The sequence below is a fragment of the Myotis yumanensis genome, unplaced genomic scaffold, assembly GCF_028538775.1.
Source record: "Myotis yumanensis isolate MYYU_CA2020_CCGP unplaced genomic scaffold, mMyoYum1.0.hap1 SCAF_18, whole genome shotgun sequence".
NCBI classification, from domain to species: domain Eukaryota; kingdom Metazoa; phylum Chordata; class Mammalia; order Chiroptera; family Vespertilionidae; genus Myotis; species Myotis yumanensis.
In genome coordinates this window covers 23,001,027-23,023,737 of record NW_027223769.1, presented here as the reverse complement: position 1 = coordinate 23,023,737, position 22,711 = coordinate 23,001,027, and the positions used below count along the sequence as shown (strand labels likewise).

The following is a 22,711-nucleotide window of genomic DNA, read 5'->3' as shown; positions in this document are numbered from 1 at the left end:
CCCTTCCCGGGGATCAAGCCTGCAACCCAGGCATGTGCTCTAACCAGGAATTGAACCAGAGACCTCTTGGTTCATGAGCCACACAGGCCAGGCAGGCTATTTTCATTTTAAATGTAGAAGTTATGGGAAATTATCCCAGGCTATTTTGGAGACAGAGATATCAAAAAATGAAAGTGAGCTTTTACCCAGGTTTCCCAATTCCTACTTAGCTGACAGTAATGGAAAGTATAAAGTGGGAAGGATATGTAAAATTAAATACCTAAATGTCATTTTCCTTTAATATTTTAACCTATTTCTTCCCCTATAAATTAGAATAATACTTATTCTATAACATTGCTTAAAAATTAATATATTGGGAAAGGGCTTTGTAAACTATTAAGGGATAAACAGTAGAGATTATTACCAATGAACAGTATTTTTTTTTTTTTTTTTGTGATTTGGGGTTTACTTCTGTCATTTTCTGAAGGAACACCAGGCTCCAAGACAACAGTAAACTTTACCTATGGATTCAGTCCTCCTGGAATCTAGTAAACTCCATTTGCTATTCAGCTGAAAAACATTTTTAGCCTTTCCAGTCTAATGCTTACACGCCATCATTTATGGCAATAGAAATTCCTGAACAGAACAAAGAAGCTGAGATAAGTAGCCATAACTGTAGTGAGCAGAACCCAGGAGCCCATACTTGTCCAATGCTGCTGCCACCACCAGAAAAGCTTTCTTCTCATATTCCCCCACATTAGTCTCCTGGCTTCAAAGAAACTAATAGGAAGCTAGCAGACAAAGGGAGTCTGGGAAATACAGTTTGCAGGATTTAGACCCTTAGATCTCAGAATAAACAAAAGACCAGTGAAGGGGGATTCTTAAGAGGCAAGCACACAGCTCCCTACTAGCAACAGTAAAATAGAATTGCTAGCTAAAGGTTCAAATAGCTCATCAATTTAAATAATATGTTTACTTCAGATCCAGGGAAACTGTGTAACTCAGACCTTGTACTGTATGAAATGAAGAAATCTACCAGGCTGGGATCACAGCATTCTCCCAAGAGGCAGTCATGTTCCTGCCTCTGACAGTCAAAAAGACAAAAGACACCAGGAGCTGTTACACACAGCAAATTCTTTATTTTCAAATTAACAATAAAATATAAAACACAAACATTGCTCTGTTTTCAAAGCAGGTACAAGGATATATAAAACAAGATGTTTTGAGTTTGCTTAACTCCAAATCCTCAAATGGGAAAACAACCTGAGAGACAGGAATGAAGAAACATGGCAGGGCCTGGCGCTATACAGGACACCAGAGCCTGGATCAACAAATGCAATCTCCTGCCAGGTGCAGGGGGGCAGGGAGGCTAAAGGTGAGGTTTTTCCCTTTGGAGAAACCAGTCACATGAATTTGTTTCTAAAACATACAAATTTACTGAAGGAACCCAAGGACTGGCAAGAGTTGAGATTCACCCAACCTCCCTAGTAATGAGTCCCTTGGTTCCTATGCTTAGGCCAATCAATCGGCATCCCTTGAGAGTACTTCAAATACTAATGCTGTCCAAGACAAAAGGCAGACAGGGTCTGACCACCTGCATCCCTCTCAGTGACAATCTACTGAAACCAGATGTGCTCTGCTTTTTAATTCAAATCCCATTCTGCCACTGAAGCTTTAGGCCTGGGCAATCAAATCATCAACATATCAAAAGGAGTATATCCTCTGAGGAAAGGGGGTGGGGGGGTGGGGTCTTTCCCAGACCCTGGAAACTGGCTTTTTTTTTTTTTTTTTTTTTTTTAAATAAATAGGAGGACGCCATTTTTAAAAGGCACAAGTAGAATTTGGAACTCTGGGGAAATCTGCAATAACCCCTTCCTGGTGAGAAATGCTGGAAATGGCTCAGGAGATGACAGGTCAGAACTATTTTGAAATAAAAATAATAACGTTCCTACAATTATTTTAAGAAAAATCACACTCCTGAGCCCTCTACTGGAGAAAAGTGCAGGACTCAAACGTGGACAATCCAGAGTTAAAATGAATAATCATTTCCCCCAACACTTAGAAAAGTTTAGGAAGAGAGGCAAATCAAAGAAACTTGGGCCCTGGCCAGTGTAGCTCAGTTGGTTGGGTTTCATCCTGTGCACAGAAGAATTGCAGGTTCCACTGCTGGTCATGACACATAGCCAGGGTGTGGCTCGATCCCCAGAAGGGGGGCCTGCGGGAGGCAGCTGATCAATGTTTCACTTTTACATAGATGTTTCTCTCTCTCTCCCTCTCCTTTCCTCTCTCTCTCTAAAAATCAATAAAAATGTATTTTCTATATATATATATGATATATATATATGTATATGAATGAAACTTGGAATCAGACATCATTTTCACATGGGGAAGGCTTTACATGGGAATTCTAAACAAGCTCAAGAACAGCCTCTCACTCCAAAGGGGTGGCTTTATTCAGATGGGAACTTTCAGAACTGAAAGTGAAAGGCCCTTCTCCTATTTTCAGCAGCAGTCTGAGCAGCTTCTCTTTTGTAAGTCTCTTTTGCAAAGTTAGCCCATTACTCCTAATATGATACTAAGAGATTCAAGAGCTTTAACATATTGCTTGCTCATCTTTTCCTAATGAGAGGGAAAAGGAATGGTCTTCAAAGCATTGGTTTGTATAAAACTATCCCTGAGATCTTAGGCTGGCTACAAAAATGTCTTCCCCACTGCTCCAACAACTGGCCTCTTTCCTTGGCTCTCACAATGCAATGAGCTGAATGCCTTCAGCATTAGGAAAGTTGTCAATAGCTCATTACAGCTGCCTCCATCATAGAGCTTGCTCATATTCTAGCAACTGCACAACTGGAACATAACCGTGGCTGCCACAAAGTAGACCAGATGTGCTCTACCACACGCTTCTATGGGGATGAGACTGAGTTACTAAAATGTCAGCCCACAAGGTCAGAAATAGATAAAATCCTACACAAGGTTCTATAATGCCCTCTTGTGTTCAACTGAAAAATTCTGCATCCACTTGCATCCAATGGTTAGTCCCTTTAGGGACATAAGCATTCCCAAACCAAATAGCCCATGTGACAAGACCACTCAAACAGGGCCTAGAACATGGTTGGTGCACAATCATATCCTAAATGACTGCTGGGAAGATACTCTCTGTGGTCCAGCAAACAGTCTGAATGAAAGTATCCATTCTCCACAAAGACTCATGAAGGCTTTTAACCCAAGAAATGGACAATGTAGACAATAACAGTCACTTACTCTTTTGATGGACATAATACACAATCTGTAGTTTTAGTAACCTGGAGTCTTACAATCATACTAAACCAAAGGAATCATGTTCCCAAAAGTTCTAGGCCAGACAATAAGGAGGGATCTTGCTCAAGGCTGTTAGATGCTAGCAAACAACATTGAACGTTAATCAGTGGCAATGCAATGTAAGTTTCAAGACCATGGTCACTCCCACTTATAGATTTGAACCATCTTCTCTGTTAAGGTAGCCACGTGGTTGCTATGGTTCACCTCAAATGGACAGATGTCCAAGACAGGCTGATCAGTCGGCAGACCCTGCAGCAAGGAGCCGCTGCTAGCATCCCATACCTATAGAAGACAAAAAAAGATAAAAGGTAAAAACTCATTCAATTAAGCAAGGGGACTCTTTCTCATCCACTTTGAAAGAGATGCAAAGAGAGCACTGCCTGGGTAGCAAATCCCCTACCCCTCATCGGGATGCATAAAATCAGCACACCTGATATGATGCAGTATGATCACCTACTATAATCCACAATTAGTTTATCTGTGCATAGATCTGAAAATCAAGCCTTGCTAGCATTCATCCCTTGAATCTATGTGCTGGCAGTCTTTTAGGAATATAGGAACAATATGACAAAATCCTTATTCCTGTCTTCATGGAACCTATCATCTTCTAATTGATATTTTCTTTTTCTTTTAAATACTTTTTATTGAGAAATAAAAAATTTAAAGTATTAAAACCCATTACACAGCTGATTAAGCTTTTACTATATCTGCTTCACCGATCCTATTTTTTTTTTTTCTGATTTGATGTCCTTTTATCCCTTAAATTCTTAGGTAAGGCTTGGATTCAAGTTCAAAAACATCTCACAGAAGGCGCCCTCTGCTTCATATTGCTTTACATCAAGAGGGACATTATCTGGTAAGCTCACCCACCTAAGGTTGATCGATACGTTCAGGTGGTAACAGGCCGACCCCTCCCCCCATTATGAAATTTCCCACTAACCTTTCATCTATTGATATAGCTGATGCCTGAATCATTATTTTATAGGGGTTTCAGCAGTGGGTTTTTTTTTAAAATTTAGATTCAAAGCACAGCCCAAGTAACACTTTAGCTTATGTAAAAAGAATGAAGTGAGTCTACAGATATTGAAATGAAAAGAGCCAAGACAGGAAGTTAAAAAGAGCAAACCATAGAAAGCAGTAGTAAAGTGTGACTTACAAGAAAAATAAACTAAGCAAACATACATACTCACTCACACATATGCAGATGTATATAATCATGAAGGAGAACTTTGGCTTTTTGCTTTATACATTTCTCTATAAAAATATAAAAGGCTCACCAGGGCAGAATATGATGCTTCATCCCCAATACACACCAGGATGCTGCCACTCTTCTCTGGGTTTTGGAAAAGAGCATTTTTGGTCAGTAGTTTGCAAGTGCGCCCCCCAAGGAATGTCTGTACAGGATGGCAGGAGCAGACTGGCTCTCCAGCGTCATCCAGCTTGTAGGACATCTCCATCAGAACACTTCGTAAGGTGTTGTGATTTTTATCTACGGGATAGAAAAATGTATTGCTCCATGAAGATGGTCCAAATAAATTAACCAAGCACCTCAGACACTTACAACCTAGTTGAGTGGAAAAGCCTCAATTTATTAAACTATCAAGCATAGCTAACAAAGCAAACATAACAGTAAGCTCTAGGTGGGTTTATTAGTGATTAGCGCTCTGGCCAGTGGACTGAAGGGTTGCATTCTGGTCAAGGGCACTTACCTTGGTTGCAGGTTCGATCACTGACCCTGGTCGGGGCACGTGCAGGAGGCAACCAATTGATGTGTTGCTCTCACACTGATGTTTCTCTCCCTCTGTCTCTCCCCCTCCCTTCCACTCTCTCTAAAAATCAATGGGGAAAAAAAATCTTCTGGTGAGGATTAACAACAAAAACCAACAAAACAACATAGACACACACATTCAGAAATAGTCTGTTGTTAAAAAACAAACAAACACATAGTAACAACAAAAATAATATAGCACAAATGAAATTCAGAACCCTAGCCTAGGATGAAGCAGGTTATCTACATAGGTTTTGCCTATGAGGGAAACAATTTGAGAATGGACTATCTATCCTTTTTAGTACTATCACTGTATCCTGCAGACCTCGGCTTGGGTTTTTATCTTCCTTAACAGTTTTGAATACATTTTTCTTCCCTTTCCCCAGTGAGGACTCTATTAGCCCCAGAACTGTACATTTTTATAAATGTGTTATTATAGAAGAGGAAACATATATCTACAGTTCTGCTGGGGGGCAAATGAAAACTAGAGAACAAAATAGAGCCCCCAAGTTTTCTTGGAGACAGAGACCTATGAGATGACTAAGAACAAAAAGGGTCAGAAGAGACCCATGAGATGACTAAGAACCAAAAGGGCCAAAAGACTCTTCTGAAGCAACTCTACAGCTCCAACAAAATTGTAAATGACTACATAGCCACTAATAGCAGAAGTATAGCACCTTAGTGACTATATCTGATGAAACATCTGCCTAACCATCAGTATAGCTCACCAAAATGTAGGTTCATACTTTTCAGGCTAAAAAGAACCTATGAATTTAAGTAGAGTTGGTTGTCAGGGGTTCCAACTTGGTTCTGGAGGCAGTGAGTTGATTTAGCTAGGCCCACACAACAATGGTTGTTCGTCTATTTTCTTTCTTTCTCTTTTTTAAAATGTATTTTATTGATTTTTTACAGAGAGGAAGGGAGAGGGATAGAGTTAGAAACATCAATAAGAGAGAAGCATTGATCAGCTGCCTCCTGCACACCCCCTACTGGGGATGTGCCCACAACCAAGGTACATGCCCTTGACTGGAATCGAACCTGGGACCCTTCAGTCCGTAGTCCGACACTCTATTCAGTGAGCCAAACCAGCTAGGGCCGTCTATTTTCTTTTCTTTCTTTTAAATATATTTTTATTGATTTCAGAGAGGAAGGAAGAGGGAGAGAGAGATACAAACATCAATGATATGAGAGAATCATTGATTGGCTGCCTCCTGCATGCCCCCCACTAGGGATCGAGCCCGCAACCCAGGCATGTGCCCTTGGCCAGAATCAAACCCGGGACCCTTCAGTCCACAGGCCAACGCTCTATCCACTGAGCCAGACCAGCCAGGGGTATTCATCTATTTTCCATTTAATTTTGTTGGCCCCAAATAAGGAACAGCTAAGGCCCTAGTCAGAGCCCTACATGGCTGCCTTCACTGGGGCCTTTCTCTTAAGTGAAGTGAGGAGCAGGCAGAAGACATAAAACTCACCAGGCCTGTAGGTCACAAGACAGTGTCGGGTGCTGCTTTCTGTCTGAAAGTCTATGCAGCCCCCTGGCTCTATGGGCAGCACGTGAGGCTGATGAGAAGAGCCCGTTTTTCGCTCCCAGAAGGTAGCATTCTCCAAGGTTCCAGCCAACACTCCACCATATGGAAATACAGCCGAGGCAGCTCTGGGTATGTATGACAGGGACACCAGTGGGCATCTGAAGGGAAAAAAAGGAAGCCATGCCTCACATTCTAATACTTGGACTATTCCAGACCCTACTATCAGGAGCCCTTCCTTGAGCACATTTCTACCTCTATAAAATAGGTTAAAAATCATCTGAGTCACTATCCTGACATCTGATAAAAATGACCAGCCCACTCCGTAGAAATAAAAGGCCATCCATACAATAGTCTATATCCAATTTCAGAAGAGACAACACATGCTCTAAATGCAATGAAGACAAATGGACAAAGAAATTAAATAGTACAAGATCACAATTACAAGAAAAGAGAGTTAGCCACATACATAAAGTTAGAAAAGAAACACAGCTCATACATCTAAATAAAATAAAGCTTCCAAGCTGTAGCTGACAGACCTCTCAATTAAAATATAGCTTAAAGCAACTAATGTCAATTCAAACAATTATTTCTTTATAGGTTTTCTAAATCTCTTTTTGCAAGCATATATCCAGGACTATGTCAAGATTTCTCTCAGAAATATAAGCCTATAGATTGTTTTTATGAACTTGTTTCTGTTCAACTTGCCAAAACGATCACTTTGCCTGCCTTATTTCATTTCCCTGTTACAATGAAGCTAACCAAAGCAAACTCAAACAGAAATAAACAATATTTACAAATATTATTTCCTTGCCATTTGCTGTATTTTATTGTCTACTCTACGTAGTCCTCTACATCAATGGCAGTTACCTTGTTTGCCTGGGGTTGACAATTGTGTAAGTTTACATCAATCATCTTCAGGCCCACAGACCACACCACTGAAGCATGATTCCACCCCATCCAAATGAAAAGAAAACCCCAAAGTGTTGTACCTAGGTTTCAGTAAATAATTATTATTGTAGTGCTATCTTTATATTTAGATCCTATTGCCCTCTTTTAAAATATATTCAAATTGGAAATGGGAAATTCTTTCTTAAGACACTTCTCATTTTGGCCCAGGTCATAAACCCCATTCTCGGTTTGAAAACTCTGTGTCCAGGAGTATTCTGCCCAAATGGTACTCAACACATTCTGAAAATCCACAGTGATGCTGATGGCCACCCACCCTCAGAACTTGAGCTGACCTCATAAACCTCCCAACTCTGTAATTGGATTACAAATGATAAGTCATAGTAATATGGTATCCTTAGAACAAGTTGGTTTAATTGTGCATTAGGGAAGTTTTAAATCACTTTTTATTGAGCTACCTTTTACTGTTTTCTTCGTGTGTTAGACATGTGGCTATAAAAGCAAGTGTTTGCTAACCATAATTTATAGATGAAGAACACAACAGGCTAAATGAGATCACTCATATGTAGTGGACCTGGGTGTTGAACATAGATCTGACTTCATTTTGCCATGTTGGATAATGAGTAATTCCATGAAGCTGGTTATACTTGGCACCAGAGCTTTCTACCATGTGAAATATCATGAATACAAACTTTAAGGATCTTTCTGATATTTAAGTGAGAATAAATCAGTGGACTCAGAGAGAACTGCCCTCTGTGAGGAATCGTGATCAACTGTGAAACACTCTTGGAAAGGGAGAATTAATACAATAACTGTCCAAAGAAGCTACCCACAGGAAAAAAGTGAATGGCTCCCTACCTGGCTTTTTGAGGTACTAATTCCTGGACATAACAACTCGTGTTTCGAAGGTCATATACCAGAACTGAACCATTGACCAGTCCAGCGTAGATGTAATTGTTTTCATCAAGACACCAGCAGCAGCTCCAGACAGCACGTCCAGCATTATAAGTCTGGACCACCGTATTTGTCTCCAGGCTGTGAAGTTATAAGAGACTCTTACAATTATGCATTAAAAAAATAAAAAATATAACTAAGATGTAAAGATCATCATCTCAATGCTAAACATTTAAGACTATTTGAATTTCCAATTTCCTCTAAGGAATGCCCAGATAAATCCTACTTCCAAAATATTTTTTTGGGGGGTGGGGGACACACGTGTTCCTCCTGAGCTGTAATGAAGTAAGAGTAAATTAAAGGGACATATACAAAGTACATTCCCATCTTATTTCCATTACCTTCTCCAGAGTTACCTATTTATTACACAGGTGATCATATTCCATGTTGAAAATATCATCTAGAGCAGTGATTCTGAACCTTCCTAATGCCGCAACCCTTTAATACAGTTCCTCATGTTGTGGTGACCCCCAACCATAAAATTATTTTCGTTGTTACTTCTTAACTGTAATTTTGCTACTGTTATGAATCGTCATGTAAATATCTGATATGCAGGATGTATTTTCATTGTTACAAATTGAACATAATTAAAGCATAGTGATTAATCACAAAAACAATATGTAATTATATATGTGTTTTCCAATGGTCTTAGGCGACCCCTGTGAAAGGGTCGTTTGACCCCCAAAGGGGTTGTGACCCACAGGTTGAGAACCACTGATCTAGAGAGTCATTTAATAACAGTTTGGTATTTAACCCCTCCCCATTCTAATTTTATAACATTACTAGAAAAAAAACCCACAGCACATACATATGCAAAACATAATACATTGAGTTTTGGGGCAAATTTAAGCAGAAGCATTTTTGAAAAGCGCTATCACGATGTTCCTCAGATTTAGGTGCAGGAATTAAACAGGAAGCCAACTATCAGATATCTAATCAGAATAATTTCTAAAAGATAAAGGCACAGATCATTCTCAGATTTGGTTCACAGCACTCACAAAGCATGTAAAAGATAAAATGCAGTAACTGAGCCCGGCCTGTGTTGCTCAGTGGTTGAGCATCAATCCATGAACCATGAACCAGGAGGTCACGGTTCAATTCCCAGTCAGGGCTCATGCCAAGGTTGTGGGCTCGATCCCTAGTAGGGGGCGTGCAGGAGGCGGCTGATTAATGATTCTCATCATTGATATTTCTACCTCTCACCCGCTTCCTTCTTCTCTGAAATAAAAAAAGTAAAATGCAGTAACTGAGGGTTACCAATTAGAGAAGTCATCATGGCACCCAAGGAGAGTGAGCTCCCAGTATTTCTGTTAGGTAAAATGATCCAGCAATAAGCAGTCTTAAGCTGGTATGATAACTCAATGGTGTCAGGTATTAAGGCTGCCTCCATATTGTCATTATTCTTATCTTCATGGATTAAGATGTATTTTGTAACATATAATTTTAAAGAAATGGAACATTACATAAGTGGTTTTTTACATGCTGTGTCCACTTTTAAAAGCAATACAGTTTGAATTAAATAAACCTAGGTCTCAGAAGACAATGCTTTAGACCAAAATAAAAACAAAAACCCTAAGCTAAGGTCACCATAACACAAATATTAATTTCCACGCTATTCAACATTCAACAACCCAGGTCCTATCTTCCTCCCCAAAGCACTCACCTGGTCAGTTTAACCGTGTTATCTAGGGAAGCAGAGAGAAGTAAGCCTTTGGACTGATTGTCAAAAGCCAGTCCTCGGATCTGTTTGCTATGCATGGGAATGTACTGATTGCTTTTCATGTTGGCAGTACTGAACATCTTAACACCAAAGCCTGTCAAAGACAAGGGAGAGTGAGATACGTCACTGATAGTCAACTTTGGGCAAAGCAAACTTTTTCAAGCAGCTCCTTTGTCTACCTTTCTTGGCATGTAAGTTGCTGGGGAAAAGCTAGTCAAACAAAGAAAATAAAAATTTCCTGTGTGCCAGAGCCGGTTTGGCTCAGTGGATGGAGCGTCGGCCTGCGGACTCAGGGGTCCCGGGTTTGATTCCGGTCAAGGGCATGTACCTTGGTTGCGGGCACATCCCCAGTGGGGTGGCGTGCAGGAGGCAGCTGATCGATGTTTCTCTCTCATTGATGTTTCTGGCTCTCTATCCCTCTCCTTCCTCTCTGTGGAAGGTCAATGAAATATATTAAAAAAAAAAAAAAAAAATTTCCTGTGGTTTTAATTTATTATAAAAAATATATTCCAGCCCAGCCAGTGTGTGTCAGTGGTTGAGTTATCGACCTATGAACCAAGCGGTCAAGGTTCAATTCTGGTCAGGGCATAGGGCCAAGTTGTGGACTCAATCCTTCCTCTCAGAAAGCAATAAAAAAATTTTTTAAAAGGAATATTCCATTTCAAATATCCATCAACAGGTAAATGATAAATCATTTTATACACACACACACACACACACACACACACACAATGGCATATTACCCAGCAATAACAAGGAATAAACGAAATACACACTATAATACAAATTAACCTCAAAAATCTTATGCTGAATGAAGCCAGACCAAAAAAAGTAAAGAGCAATACTATTTATGACTATTTATATAAAATTCTAGAACATGTGCACTAATCTTCAGTGCACTAAATCAACAAGGGAACAGGAATACTAATCTAGTGACAGAAGGTCAATCGGTGGTTGCCTGGGAATGCCTCGAAAGGGACAAGTGGAAGATAGATGACATAAAAGCACGAGAAAACTTCTGGGGTGATACAGATATTCACTATCTTGATTGTGGAGATGGTTTCAGGGTATATACATATATTAAGAAATCATCAATAGAATACTTTAACTAGGTACAGTTTACTGTATATCAATTATACTTTAATAAAGTTTTTGAGAGAGAGAGGCAAAGCTTACCTGCCTGTGGAAGAAGAGGGGGAAGGGAAAGGTGCAGGCATGCTCCCTCTGGAGAGGGAGGGTGCGCTACTATCTATTATTATTTTAATTATACATTAACAGAATTTGTCAAAATACCCTTGAATCACACTTAAGCTTCTCTAGAGAACCAAATAGGAGAAATTTCATTGTTTTTCCCTGAAACAGAATTAGGAGAGCCAGTGAGACAAAGAGGGAAACTATGAGCTTTAAATCAACAAGGAAACATGAATACTTGCCTACTTGATTAAGTCAACAAGGGAAACAAAAAGTTAGAACCAGCAGGCTATCAAGAAGAGCTAGCTGTGCAGAGTGGAACAGATACATCAAATAAAAAAAATTTTAAAAAGGAACAAATTTTTTCTAGCTTGTGGGGAAGAGTTTAATTGATGATACATCTTTTATTTTTATTTATTTATTTTTTAAAATATATTTTATTGATTTTTTACAGAGAGGAAGGGAGAGAGATAGAGAGTTAGAAACATCGATGAGAGAGAAACATCGACCAGCTGCCTCCTGCACATCTCCTACTGGGGATGTGCCCGCAACCCAGGTACATGCCCTTGACCGGAATCGAACCTGGGACCTTTCAGTCCGCAGGCTGACGCTCTATCCACTGAGCCAAACCGGTTTCGGCTGATGATACATCTTTTAATTAAAAATCTGGCCCTAGCCAGTTTGGCTCAGTGGACTGAAGGGTCCTGGTTTCAATTCTGACCAAGGGCACATGCCTGGGTTGCAGGCTCGATCCCCAGTAGGGAGCGTATAGGAGGTAGCTGATCAATGATTCTTTCTCATCATTGATGTTTCGCTCCTTCTCTCCCTTTCCCTTCCTCTCTGAAATCAATAAAGAAATATATTAAAAAAAAATATATAAAAATCTGGATGGAATATAGGAACACTATAAACAATCCTTTTACTTTCCCCTCAATTCAAGTCTCCTGATAGCTTCTTAACTCATAGCTAGTATCAGTGAATAGAAAAATATACGATAATGTAGGAATTCCATTCCCTATCCTGTATACACTTAAGTTTAGGGATATAGTTTTGATGCATTTGATGGAATTTCTAAGTGGGGAAACAGAAGATATCAGGCTGAAGCAAAGGGACCTGACAGTTGGCAGAAAGCATATGATGAAGACAATAGAAATATCTACAACATTTAGTAAAGATTTAATTTGTCATGTAAAGAGATTTGGTTTTCAACATTAAGACAACGTAAAATTAAGCTTAAAAAGCACAAACGGCCCAGCTGGCATGGCTCAGTGGCTGAGCACAGACCTATGAACCAGGAGGTCATAGTTCGATTCCCGGTCAGGGCATACGAGCAGGTTGAAGGCTTGATCCCCAGTGTGGGGTATGCAGGAAGCAGCCAATCAACGATTCTCTCTCATCACTGATGTTTCTATCTCTCCTCCTCTCCCTTCTTCTCTGAAATCAATAAAAACATATTTTTTTTAAAAAGCACAAAACGTGAAGATTAGTATAGTATTAATAAAATAATAAATGTATTCCAAAATTCCTTTATTTGGAATTTGTCATTTCTCCCCCTAAAATAAACTCATGCTAAGTTCAATGAGTTTTTAAAAATATACATTTTTTATTGGTTACAGAGAGGAAGGGAGAGAGAGATAGAAGTATCAGTGAAGAAAGAGAATCATTGATTGAGCCCACAACCCAGGCATGTGCCCTGACCAGGAACAGAACCGTGACCTCCTAGTTCAAGGTTGACTCTCATTTTCCGAGCCAGACCAGCCAGGCAGGAATCTGTCAATTTGAATAAACCTAAAAATAAGTATTAAATCTTGTTTTAATTTGAATTAGTCCTCAGGGTAGTGTTTTGTTTTTTTTCCAAATATTTCCAATCTAAAATGCACCTATAACTTTGGTGGGACATACAGTACTTCTTGGACTGTACTAATAATGCACATTTCCAAGTACCTCATCTTCTCTTTACTTTATCATGGATTTTCAGTATTTCTGCTCTCTTGATGAATTTACAGAAGGAAGTTAACACACAGTAAAGACATTTTTGCAGCACCCTGAAGTATCTATATGAGCAGGAAACTGACTAAGAAAAGCTGATTTGATCGGCTGTGGACAGTGTTCTGGATACAAGAACACTGGATATTCCAAAAAGAGAGGAGAAATAAATGGAGTTCAATAATGTACATGAAAACTGAGGTTCTAGACTAAGCATGTCAAACTCAAAGGCTAACACGGACCAAATACACAAGATTTAAGTTTATGTGGGCTGCAAAAAACCAAAAGCTTCAATTTTTATAGAAACGTGGGTTTATTTCAATAGAGACATGCTAAATACAAAGGGCTGAAATAAATGAGTAATTGTTAATGAGTATTTGTTGTGGGCCTCAAGTTTGACATGCTTGTTCTAGACCAGCGGTTCTCAATTGTGGGTCGAGACCCCTTTGGCGGTCGAACAACCCTTTCACAGGGGTCGCCTAAGACCATCCTGCATATCAGATATTGACATTACGATTCATAACAGTAGCAACATTACAGTTACGAAGTAGCAACGAAAATAATTTTATGGTTGGGTCACAACATGAGGAACTGTATTTAAAGGTCCAGAAGGTTGAGAACCACTGTTCTAGACTGTTCACCTGGAACAAAGGTAGCTTGAGGAGAAGGTTGTGACACCACCAGGCAGTTCAGAGCATCACAGTAGGTCATAATTCGGCAGTTTCCACTCTCAGACACTGTGAAGGTCTTCTGGAAATAGTACTTGTGCTCAGGCCGTTTGGAGGGTGAGCCGCTTAGGAATTGTCCTTGGGAGTTCAGTAAGATCTGATCCCGATGTTGCAGAATAAGTTTTTGCAAGTCCTAAAATGAAAAAGATTTTATAAATGTGAAGCTTTTTTGTTTAGTATTGTTTTGTTTAAAAAAAATTTTTAATCTTTATTGATGAGAGAGAGAGATCAATTTGTTGTACCACTTCTTATTCATGCACTCATTTGTTGATTCTAGTATGTACCCTGACAAGGGATCAAACCTACAACCTTGGTGTGTTGGGATGATGCTCTAAATAACTGAGCTAACTGGCCAGAGCCACGTGTAGCTTTTTTGATTGTTATTCCCCTTATGCAAAATTCCTTGATCTAATACAAGGAGGTTTCTTTTTAATTTTTTAAAAATATGTTCTTATTGATTTTTAGAGAGAGAGGAAGAAAGAGGAATAGAGATAGAAACACAGATGAGAAACATTAACAATTGGCTGCCTCCTGCACGCTCCCCACCAGGGATTGAGCCCACCACCTGGGCATGTGCCCTGAAAAGGAATGGAACAGATGACTCTTATAGTTCCTGGGTCTACACTCAACCACTGAGCCACACCAGCCTGGCATAAGAAGGTTTCTTATCCATTATATGAAAATGTTAACACAACTCCTAGAGAATTGCTGTAGTTTTTGCAGTGTTACAACAAGCAAATGAAAAAAATGAGAGCACAGAATCATAAACAACAGGGTTGAAAATTGTTTTTGTTTAAAACATCATTTTATTGGTAGATGCAGGAAGATGAAAGAACTTATGTTTTGCATTATCTGGTTTAATCTTTTTAAAAATTCAGATTGCAGTAGAATTAATCATAAAGCATGTAAGCTTTGGTCTACGGCCATACACCCTGAACACGCCGGATCTCGTCTGATCTTGGAAGATAAAGCATGTAAGCTTTGGACAAATGCTTTAATCAAAAATAAAGTTAGTCATGTTTACTTGCTGAAAATTTTGATAAATCATATTTGTATCTGAGATGAACCTTAGTAATATTTAGATTCCCTTTCAATTCCTATACCAAAAGTTATTTGGATTAGAAAGGGCAAACTTACCTTGACACGATTATGAAGCTTAGTGCATTCCTCAGTGAGGACTTGAAGTCGGAGGCGGCACTGTGCTGTTTCTAACTCTGCCTGCTTCCTTAACATCTGCTCCTGTAGTAAGGTACTAGAGGGGAAAGCCAGCAAGAGGTAGAAATTAGGAAGCTACTGAAGACTTCCCATCAAGGTAGCATAGTAAGTTCATGCTATGATACAAACACTTTGCTGTAAATATGTCATGACTGAATAAAATATAACAAGAGAAAAATCTCAAATCCAGAAACAATACAGAAATGTAGCATGCACGGCTAAACTAATGAGCCTACTAGGTTTGGTGTTAAGGTAGGCAGTGATGACCAGGAGTTTTGGCTCCTTAAGCAATGGGGACTACAAATGCAAAATGAGGGATCAGAACTAAGCTCACTGCTTGATTAGAGCCAATTATGAAAGTGTAAAATGACACGTTAAAAGACTAAGGTTATCTGTTGGAGTAAAAGAAAAAACAAGCTACAAGATTAGATACTCAGAAAATACTACAAAAAAGAGGCTGAAGTAAAAAACATCGGATGCATGTAATAGGAAAAATGCTAACAAAAGACCAATTAGAATTAAAAAGCATGAATAAGCATAAAGATAAACAATGCATAATGAAAGGCACATTCACCAAAAATAAAAATCATAAATTTTCATGTACCTAAAGACAATTTGAAAATATGAAATACAAAAAAAGGGAGAGATTTCCACTTCAATGACACAGGATAGAAAAAAAGATGAAAATTGGAAAGAAAGGAATAAAGCTGCTCTATTTATTTCATGCAAAATTCAGGAGAACCTACAAACTATTAAGAATCCAGTAAGGTGCTAGAATTAATATCAAGAAAAGGAGATCAATCACATTCCCCATATACCATATAACTGATTGGGTAAATTAATAATAATAAAATTCTTTCACAACAGCAATTTTAACAATAGCAACCTAGGAATAAAGTTAGAGGGTATGTAAGAACTTTATGAAGCAAAGTACACTTGTAAAAGACACAAGAAAACAGTGAGTAATTGGAAAGATATTATATAGTAATGATCATGGCTGGAAAGACTTAAAATCATGAAGATGGCATTTCTCAAGTTACCCTAAAAATTTAATGCAACTTTAATCAAGATATCAAAGGGCTTTTCCTGGAACTTAGCAAACTAATTTTAAAATTAATATGGAAGAGCAAAGTGCCAAGAATAGCAAGATCGCCCTGGCTGCTTTGGCTCACTGAATAGAGCGTCGGCCTGGGGACTGAAGGGTCCCAGGTTCGATTCTGGTCAAGGGCATGTACCTTGGTTGCAGGCACGTCCCCAGTAGGGGGTGTGCAGGAGGTAGCTGATCGATAATTCTCTCTCATCGATGTTTCTAATTCTCTATCCCTCTCCCTTCCTCTCTGTAAAAAAATCAATAAAATATATTTTAAAAAAAAGAATAGCAAAATCAATTTTAAAATGATGTTTTTATTGATTTCAGACAGAGGAAGGTAGAGGGAGAAAAAGAGATAGAAACATCAATGATGAGATAGAATCATTGCTCCGCTGCTTCCTAACATGCCCCCTACTGAGGATTGAGCCCAGAACCCCAGCATGTGTCCTGACCAGGAATCGAACCATGACCTCCTGGTTCATGGGTCAATGCTCAACCACTGAGGCATACCAGGTAGGCAACAAAGTCAATTTTAAGGAACAAAGTAGGAGAACATATTTTAAAGCTACAGTAAATTATATATTGGAGAAATAACAATCAGATCACAGAACAAAAGAGTAGTCCATTCATACTCAGAAACTTAATTTATGATAGAGTTGATAAGAAAGAACATATTATTTAATAACTAGAGGCCCAATGCATAAAATTCGTGCAAGAGTAGGCCTTTCTTCCCCCAGCTGCCGGCACAGGCTTCCCTCTGGCACCCGGGACTTGTGCTTCCCTCACAGCCCCGGCTTTGTTGGGAAGGTCATCCAGAAGGATGTCCGGTCTAATTAGCATATGACTCTTTTATTAATATAGCATGCTGTCACAAGTGGTTATCCAAATATTAGATTTTAAATAGATTAAAAGCCTATATAAAGTATTAACACTTTTAAAGACCCTTAGAAGATATTCTATCTTTATGACCTTAAAGCAGTAAAGACAAAAAAAGCACAAGAGACTGATAATCGCATTAAAATTAAAAGCTCATGTTCAAGAAGATTCCATAAACAAGTTAGAGACAAGCCACATATTGGAGAATTATTTGCAATGTATACAAATAACAAAAAATTAGTATAGCCCAACTGGTGTGGCTCAGTGGTTGACTGTTGACCTATGAACCAGGAGGTCACGGTTTGATTCCCGGTCAGGGCACATGCCTGGGTTTTGGACTCAATCCTCAGTAGGGGTGACCAGGACGGCGGCGGGTGGGGTGGGGTGGTGGTGTGGGTGGTGAGGAGCGACCAGGCCAGCGGGGGTGGGGAGGGGCGCAGTTGGGGGTGATTAGGCTGGCAGGGGGGGCAGTGAGGGGTGACCAGGCTGGCAGCAGGGGGAAGGGCATTTAGGAGCGACCAGGCCAGCAGGGAGGGCAGTTAGGGGTGATCAGGCTGGCACGCAGAGGCAGTGAGGGGTGATCAGGCTGGCACGGGGGTGAGGGGGGCAGTTAGGGGCGACCAGGCAGGCAGGTGAGTGATTAGGAGCCAGCTGTCCAGGATTGTGAGAGGGATGTCCGACTACCGGCAGTTGGACATCCCCCAAGGGGTCCCAGATTGGAGAGGGTGCAGGCTGGGCTGAGGGGATCCTCCCTTCCTGCACAAATTTCATGCACTGGGCCTCTAGTAAATTAGTAAGAAACAATGTTTTGCTCAAAAGAAATGAGCAAAAGATATGAACACAATTCACAAAGAGTATGTTCATTAGTAACTGAGGAAATGCAACTTAAGTAAATACTACCTCACACCATGAGACTGGCAAAATTAAGTCTGGCCCTAGCTGGTTTGGTTCAGTGGCTAGAGCACTGGACTGCAGACTGGAAGGTCCCGGGTTCGATCTGGTCAAGGGTTTTAGGAACACCATAAGCAAAAAATGGCAACAGAGACGGGCAGTAAATCTAATCCCTAGGTTAGAATCTGGACAGGCTACCAAAAAACCCAGAATATCTTTCTGCTTGGATCTGCTGCCCAAGCCAGGTATAAGGTATTATAGAGTTGCATGTTTCTCTCTGGCTTTTCATTTCAAGAGGGCTTAAGACACCATGGTCTTGATCTCCACAGGTCATATTTACCAAAGGCTGAAGTCTTAGAGTTGATTCCAATTTCATGGGAATACCTAAGTGCTCCTGCAGAAGGAACAGCTACTCCATTCCTTTTGAACCTACCTGTTCCAATTAACACACAACACTCAGGCTCTGAAAGCAGAGGCTTACAAGAGGTGCCAAGCACATAGAAGGAGTAGTGGTAGAGTCTTCTCCCTGGTGCCCTTTCATGTCTCTTTGCAACACTGGTTAGTACTCTGTATATTACAAGAATAGAAGCTTTTAAAAAATATATATATATACATTTTATTGATTTTTTACACAGAGGAAGGTAGAGGGATAGGGTTAGAAACATCAATGAGAGAGAAGTATCGATCAGCTACCTCCTGCATACTCCCTACTGGGTATGTGCCCGCAACCAAGGTACATGCCCTTGACTGGAATCAAACCCGGGACCCTTGAGTCTGCAGGCTGATGCTCTATTCACCGAGCCAAACCAGTCAGGGCAAATAGAAGCTTTTTTAAATTGGCAAACTAAAATTAAAAACCTATGTATTGACTTGTATAATTGAAAATTCATTGGAGTCTAATTCAGGTATAGCTGAAACCACAATTATTTGTCATCTCAATCCTCATTTTTAATGCTGTATGGAAAGCAAACAATGCAGACCTCTTTGAGAAGATGATCAGATATATATTATAAATCACAATATGAAACAGACTGCTAGCAATCCCTAGAGATCCCCAGTCACAACCCAAGTAAAGCATCAGAAACACTAAGAGTGACTCATACAACCTATTTCTACAAGGAACCAAAAGGGAACATTCCAGCTAGGCAGGTTCTTTTTACCTACCTTTTCATGCGCTCATGTTCACTAGTGTCCAAAGCTCTCAGGGTTCGGGCATAAAGGACAACAATGTCACTGTGCTTGGCTTTCTTGTTGCACTAAAGAGCCCAACAGGACACAATTAGTCGAGTTCCAGGAATCCTCCTGATTTAACATGACTGTGCACATGCACAGTCCCTATCTACAGTCCTTACCTGGGGACATTTTCGTGTCGGTCCTTTGAGCCATTTAGAAATGCACCTAAACCCAAAGAGGTGCCCACAGCGTAAAGCAGAAAGCCGGTGATCCCCAGCATTAGTCCACTGTTCTAAACATATTGTGCAAGTGTCCCCTTCTTCTTCCTCATCTGTAGAAGCTGAAGGCAGCAGCGAACTGGACTTCTGGGGAGACTGCTGGATGAAAACCAGAACACATTCAAATGAGAGAAAATGCAAAATCAGTCTTGAAGAGGATGCACAACTATCAAATTAACAAAACCACACAAAAATGATACAAACCCAATTGAAAACATTGCAGAAAAACTATAACACCTATGAATCACTTGTCATTCTTTTTAGAACGCAATCTAGTCAAATCCAACATAAAGCACAAAAATATTAGTACCCTTTGAACTTATGAAACTCTTGGATTTTTTTTTCATTCAAATGAAGAAAAAGGGCTACACACACACACACACACACACACACACCAGCAGTTACCCAGATAACCAACAGGAAATAGTAAGTTTGTTACTTTTCCAAAATAAGGTTTCATAATCAACTCAAGTGGTTATAAAGTACTTGGTTCTTGTGAATCAAAGAAAAATACCAGAAAAACAAACTACAAACAGCTTACAAAAAATTACAAATAGTCAATAATTGTTCACTTGTAATTAAAAAAATGCAAATTTTTAAATCTATTAAGTGGTATAAATTAATATCTGATGACACCAAGCACTGTTGAGAGTGAGAGAGAAATGGGCATGCTTACATATTGTTGCTGCAAGTAGAAACCTGGCACAAATTTTCCAGAGGGCAATTTGGCATTATCTATTAAAACTAAAATACGTATTTTTCCTTTGATACAGCAATCTCTCTGCTAGGATTATATGTCATGAATACAGACAAAATTTGCCAACACATTTCAACAAGGATGTTCAGTGAAGCATGGTTTATATTAGAAAGAGCCTTTGGCCAGTGTGGCTCAGTTGGTTGGGGCATCAACTTTTATACTGAAAGGTTTCGGGTTCGATTCATGGTCAGGGCACCTACATCAAAGTCACCCCTCAAGTCCCGCTGTCCCCACCCCCACTTGCCCTCTCTCTAAAATCAATATGTATATCCTTGAGTGAGGATATAAATAAACAAAAAAGAATGAAAAGGGAACGATCATAGTATACATGACAAGGGAAGAGTTAACTAAAATTTTATTTATATGATGGAACACTATTATTAAGTTACTAGAGGTCTGGTGCACAAAATTCGTGCATGGGGGGAGGAGGAGAAGGGAAGGTGTGTGTCCCTCAGCCCAGCCTGCACCCTCTCCAATCTGGGACATCCCTCTCACAATCCAGGACTGCTGGCTCCCAACCGCTCACCTGCCTGCCTGATTGGCCCTAACCACTCCCCTGCCAGCCTGATCACCCCCAATTGCCCTCCCCTGCTGGCCTGATCACCCCCAACTGCCCTCCCTTCCCGGCCGACCATCTTTGACCACATGGGGATGGCCATCTTGTGTTGAAGTGATTGTCAATTTGCATATCACCTCTTTATTAGATGGGATTAATAAAAATAAGGTTTAACTTTATGTGCTAATAGAAAGCTCTCCAAAATGTAGTTGATGGGGAAAAGAATAAAAACAAGATATAATATAAACCCATTTGGGTAAATTTAAAACATTTTTACACATAAATTCACATGTACATAAAATTTTTTTTCTAGAGGGAAGAATAAAAACAGAGACCATACACAAATATGCAACAAGCAGATCAATGATGTTTTGGGATTGGCCAAGTCCACAATTATGTAAATAATTTATATTAAGTACAATTTGTTATTTTTTAAATTAAAAATTGCTTATCACATACTTATCACCTTCTGCCAAATAGTTCATAAACTACATTCCTATATATTATTTTAACTGATACTTAACTTTGTTAGTTAGGCAGGACAAGTTACCCTTACATCTTCACCCCCCACCCGCTAATCCTTTTTTAAAACTGAGAGAAAGAAGTCACACAAATGACTAACTTAGATAAGATCTACTCCTAGATCTCCTGTCTATAAAGCCTGCAAGTTTTTCATTTTAGCCTGCAGTCTCCTTTTCATTTAAAAAAAAGTTCATATTACCTGCTTGGGGAATGTGTCTCTTCCACCACTACATATAACTTCTTGCTCTGCTGAATCACCTCCTGGTTGTTCTGCCAAGTTGTTTCCAGAAATAGCAGAATAGGTAATAACAAAAGAAGACATGTGTCATAAGGTATCAGAGGCTAGGAGAGGCTGAACTCACCATTTCTAATTGGTAGTGTTAGTGTAAAAGGGATAACAATTTTCTCAAGCAGCATCAGTGAATTTCCCCCACGTATTTTAGATATTTTCTAACATATATAAAAAATAGAACAGCTTAACTATCCATAGGTACCCATCACCCCATTTCAAAATAATCAATTATTTTTATAATCTTGCTCCAGCTTAGCCCTATTTTCTTTTGGAATACTTAATAACAAACTCTTAAATATCATTTCACTTGTAAAAACTTTTGTAACACTAACTGGTAAGGATTTACTTTTATATAACATTATTATTGTACCTCATAAAATTAACACTAATCCTTTAATACCTTTTAATACCCAGGCACTCAGTTCCTATTCAAAATTTCCCAACCGTATTTACTACAGTGAATTTATTCCAACCAGGATTTAAACAAGGTTTCCAAAATGAGCTTGATTGTCATATGTCTCTTTAAGTCTTTGTCTTTCCTTCATAACAATTTTCCTTTACTCATTTTTATCTCCTCCTTGTCACTGATATATTGGGGGAGTTTGGTCATTTGTCTTATAAAAAGTGCTACATCCTGGATTTGACTGTTTTCTTGTGGCACTGCTTACATTTCCTATAAACTGACAGATGCAGAGGCTTCAGTAGGTTCAATTCTGGTTTTTGGGGAAGAGGAGGGGCAGCAAGATACTTCTTAGGTTGTGCATCTCTTATTATAGCACACCAGGAGGCTCATATTGGGTTCAGGTGTTGTCAGTCCGACCCCTAAACTATCAGCGTCTTCATCAATCTTTCACACCTTCATTAATGGTGATTTTTAATTTTTAGTAATTTTTCATGTAATTTTTCTTAAATTGCTTCTAGATTTTGAAGTACTCCTTACTCCTGGATTTTATCACTCATATACTCTTCTAATACCAAAATG

The 22,711-nt window shown here is 39.4% G+C and overlaps 1 protein-coding gene across 4 annotated transcripts in view; it reads right to left on the bottom strand.

Moving 5' to 3' along the window:
* Positions 1-1,098: 1,098 nt before the first annotated feature.
* The window catches only part of RFWD3 (ring finger and WD repeat domain 3), a 36,906-nt gene continuing 15,293 nt past the window's right edge, over positions 1,099-22,711 (bottom strand). For 3 of the 4 annotated variants that reach the window (XM_070397752.1, XM_070397753.1, XM_070397754.1), the window contains exons 4-13: positions 21,637-21,707; positions 19,504-19,701; positions 19,316-19,407; positions 15,217-15,331; positions 13,993-14,212; positions 10,118-10,268; positions 8,359-8,535; positions 6,538-6,752; positions 4,575-4,786; positions 1,099-3,579 (exon numbers count right to left, since the gene is read on the bottom strand). In XM_070397752.1, the coding sequence (XP_070253853.1) occupies positions 3,436-3,579; positions 4,575-4,786; positions 6,538-6,752; positions 8,359-8,535; positions 10,118-10,268; positions 13,993-14,212; positions 15,217-15,331; positions 19,316-19,407; positions 19,504-19,701; positions 21,637-21,707 (1,595 nt within the window). In that variant the 3' untranslated portion in view covers positions 1,099-3,435. The remainder of the gene's footprint in view (positions 3,580-4,574; positions 4,787-6,537; positions 6,753-8,358; positions 8,536-10,117; positions 10,269-13,992; positions 14,213-15,216; positions 15,332-19,315; positions 19,408-19,503; positions 19,702-21,636; positions 21,708-22,711) is intronic. The other variant, XM_070397755.1, reaches the window with a different exon arrangement.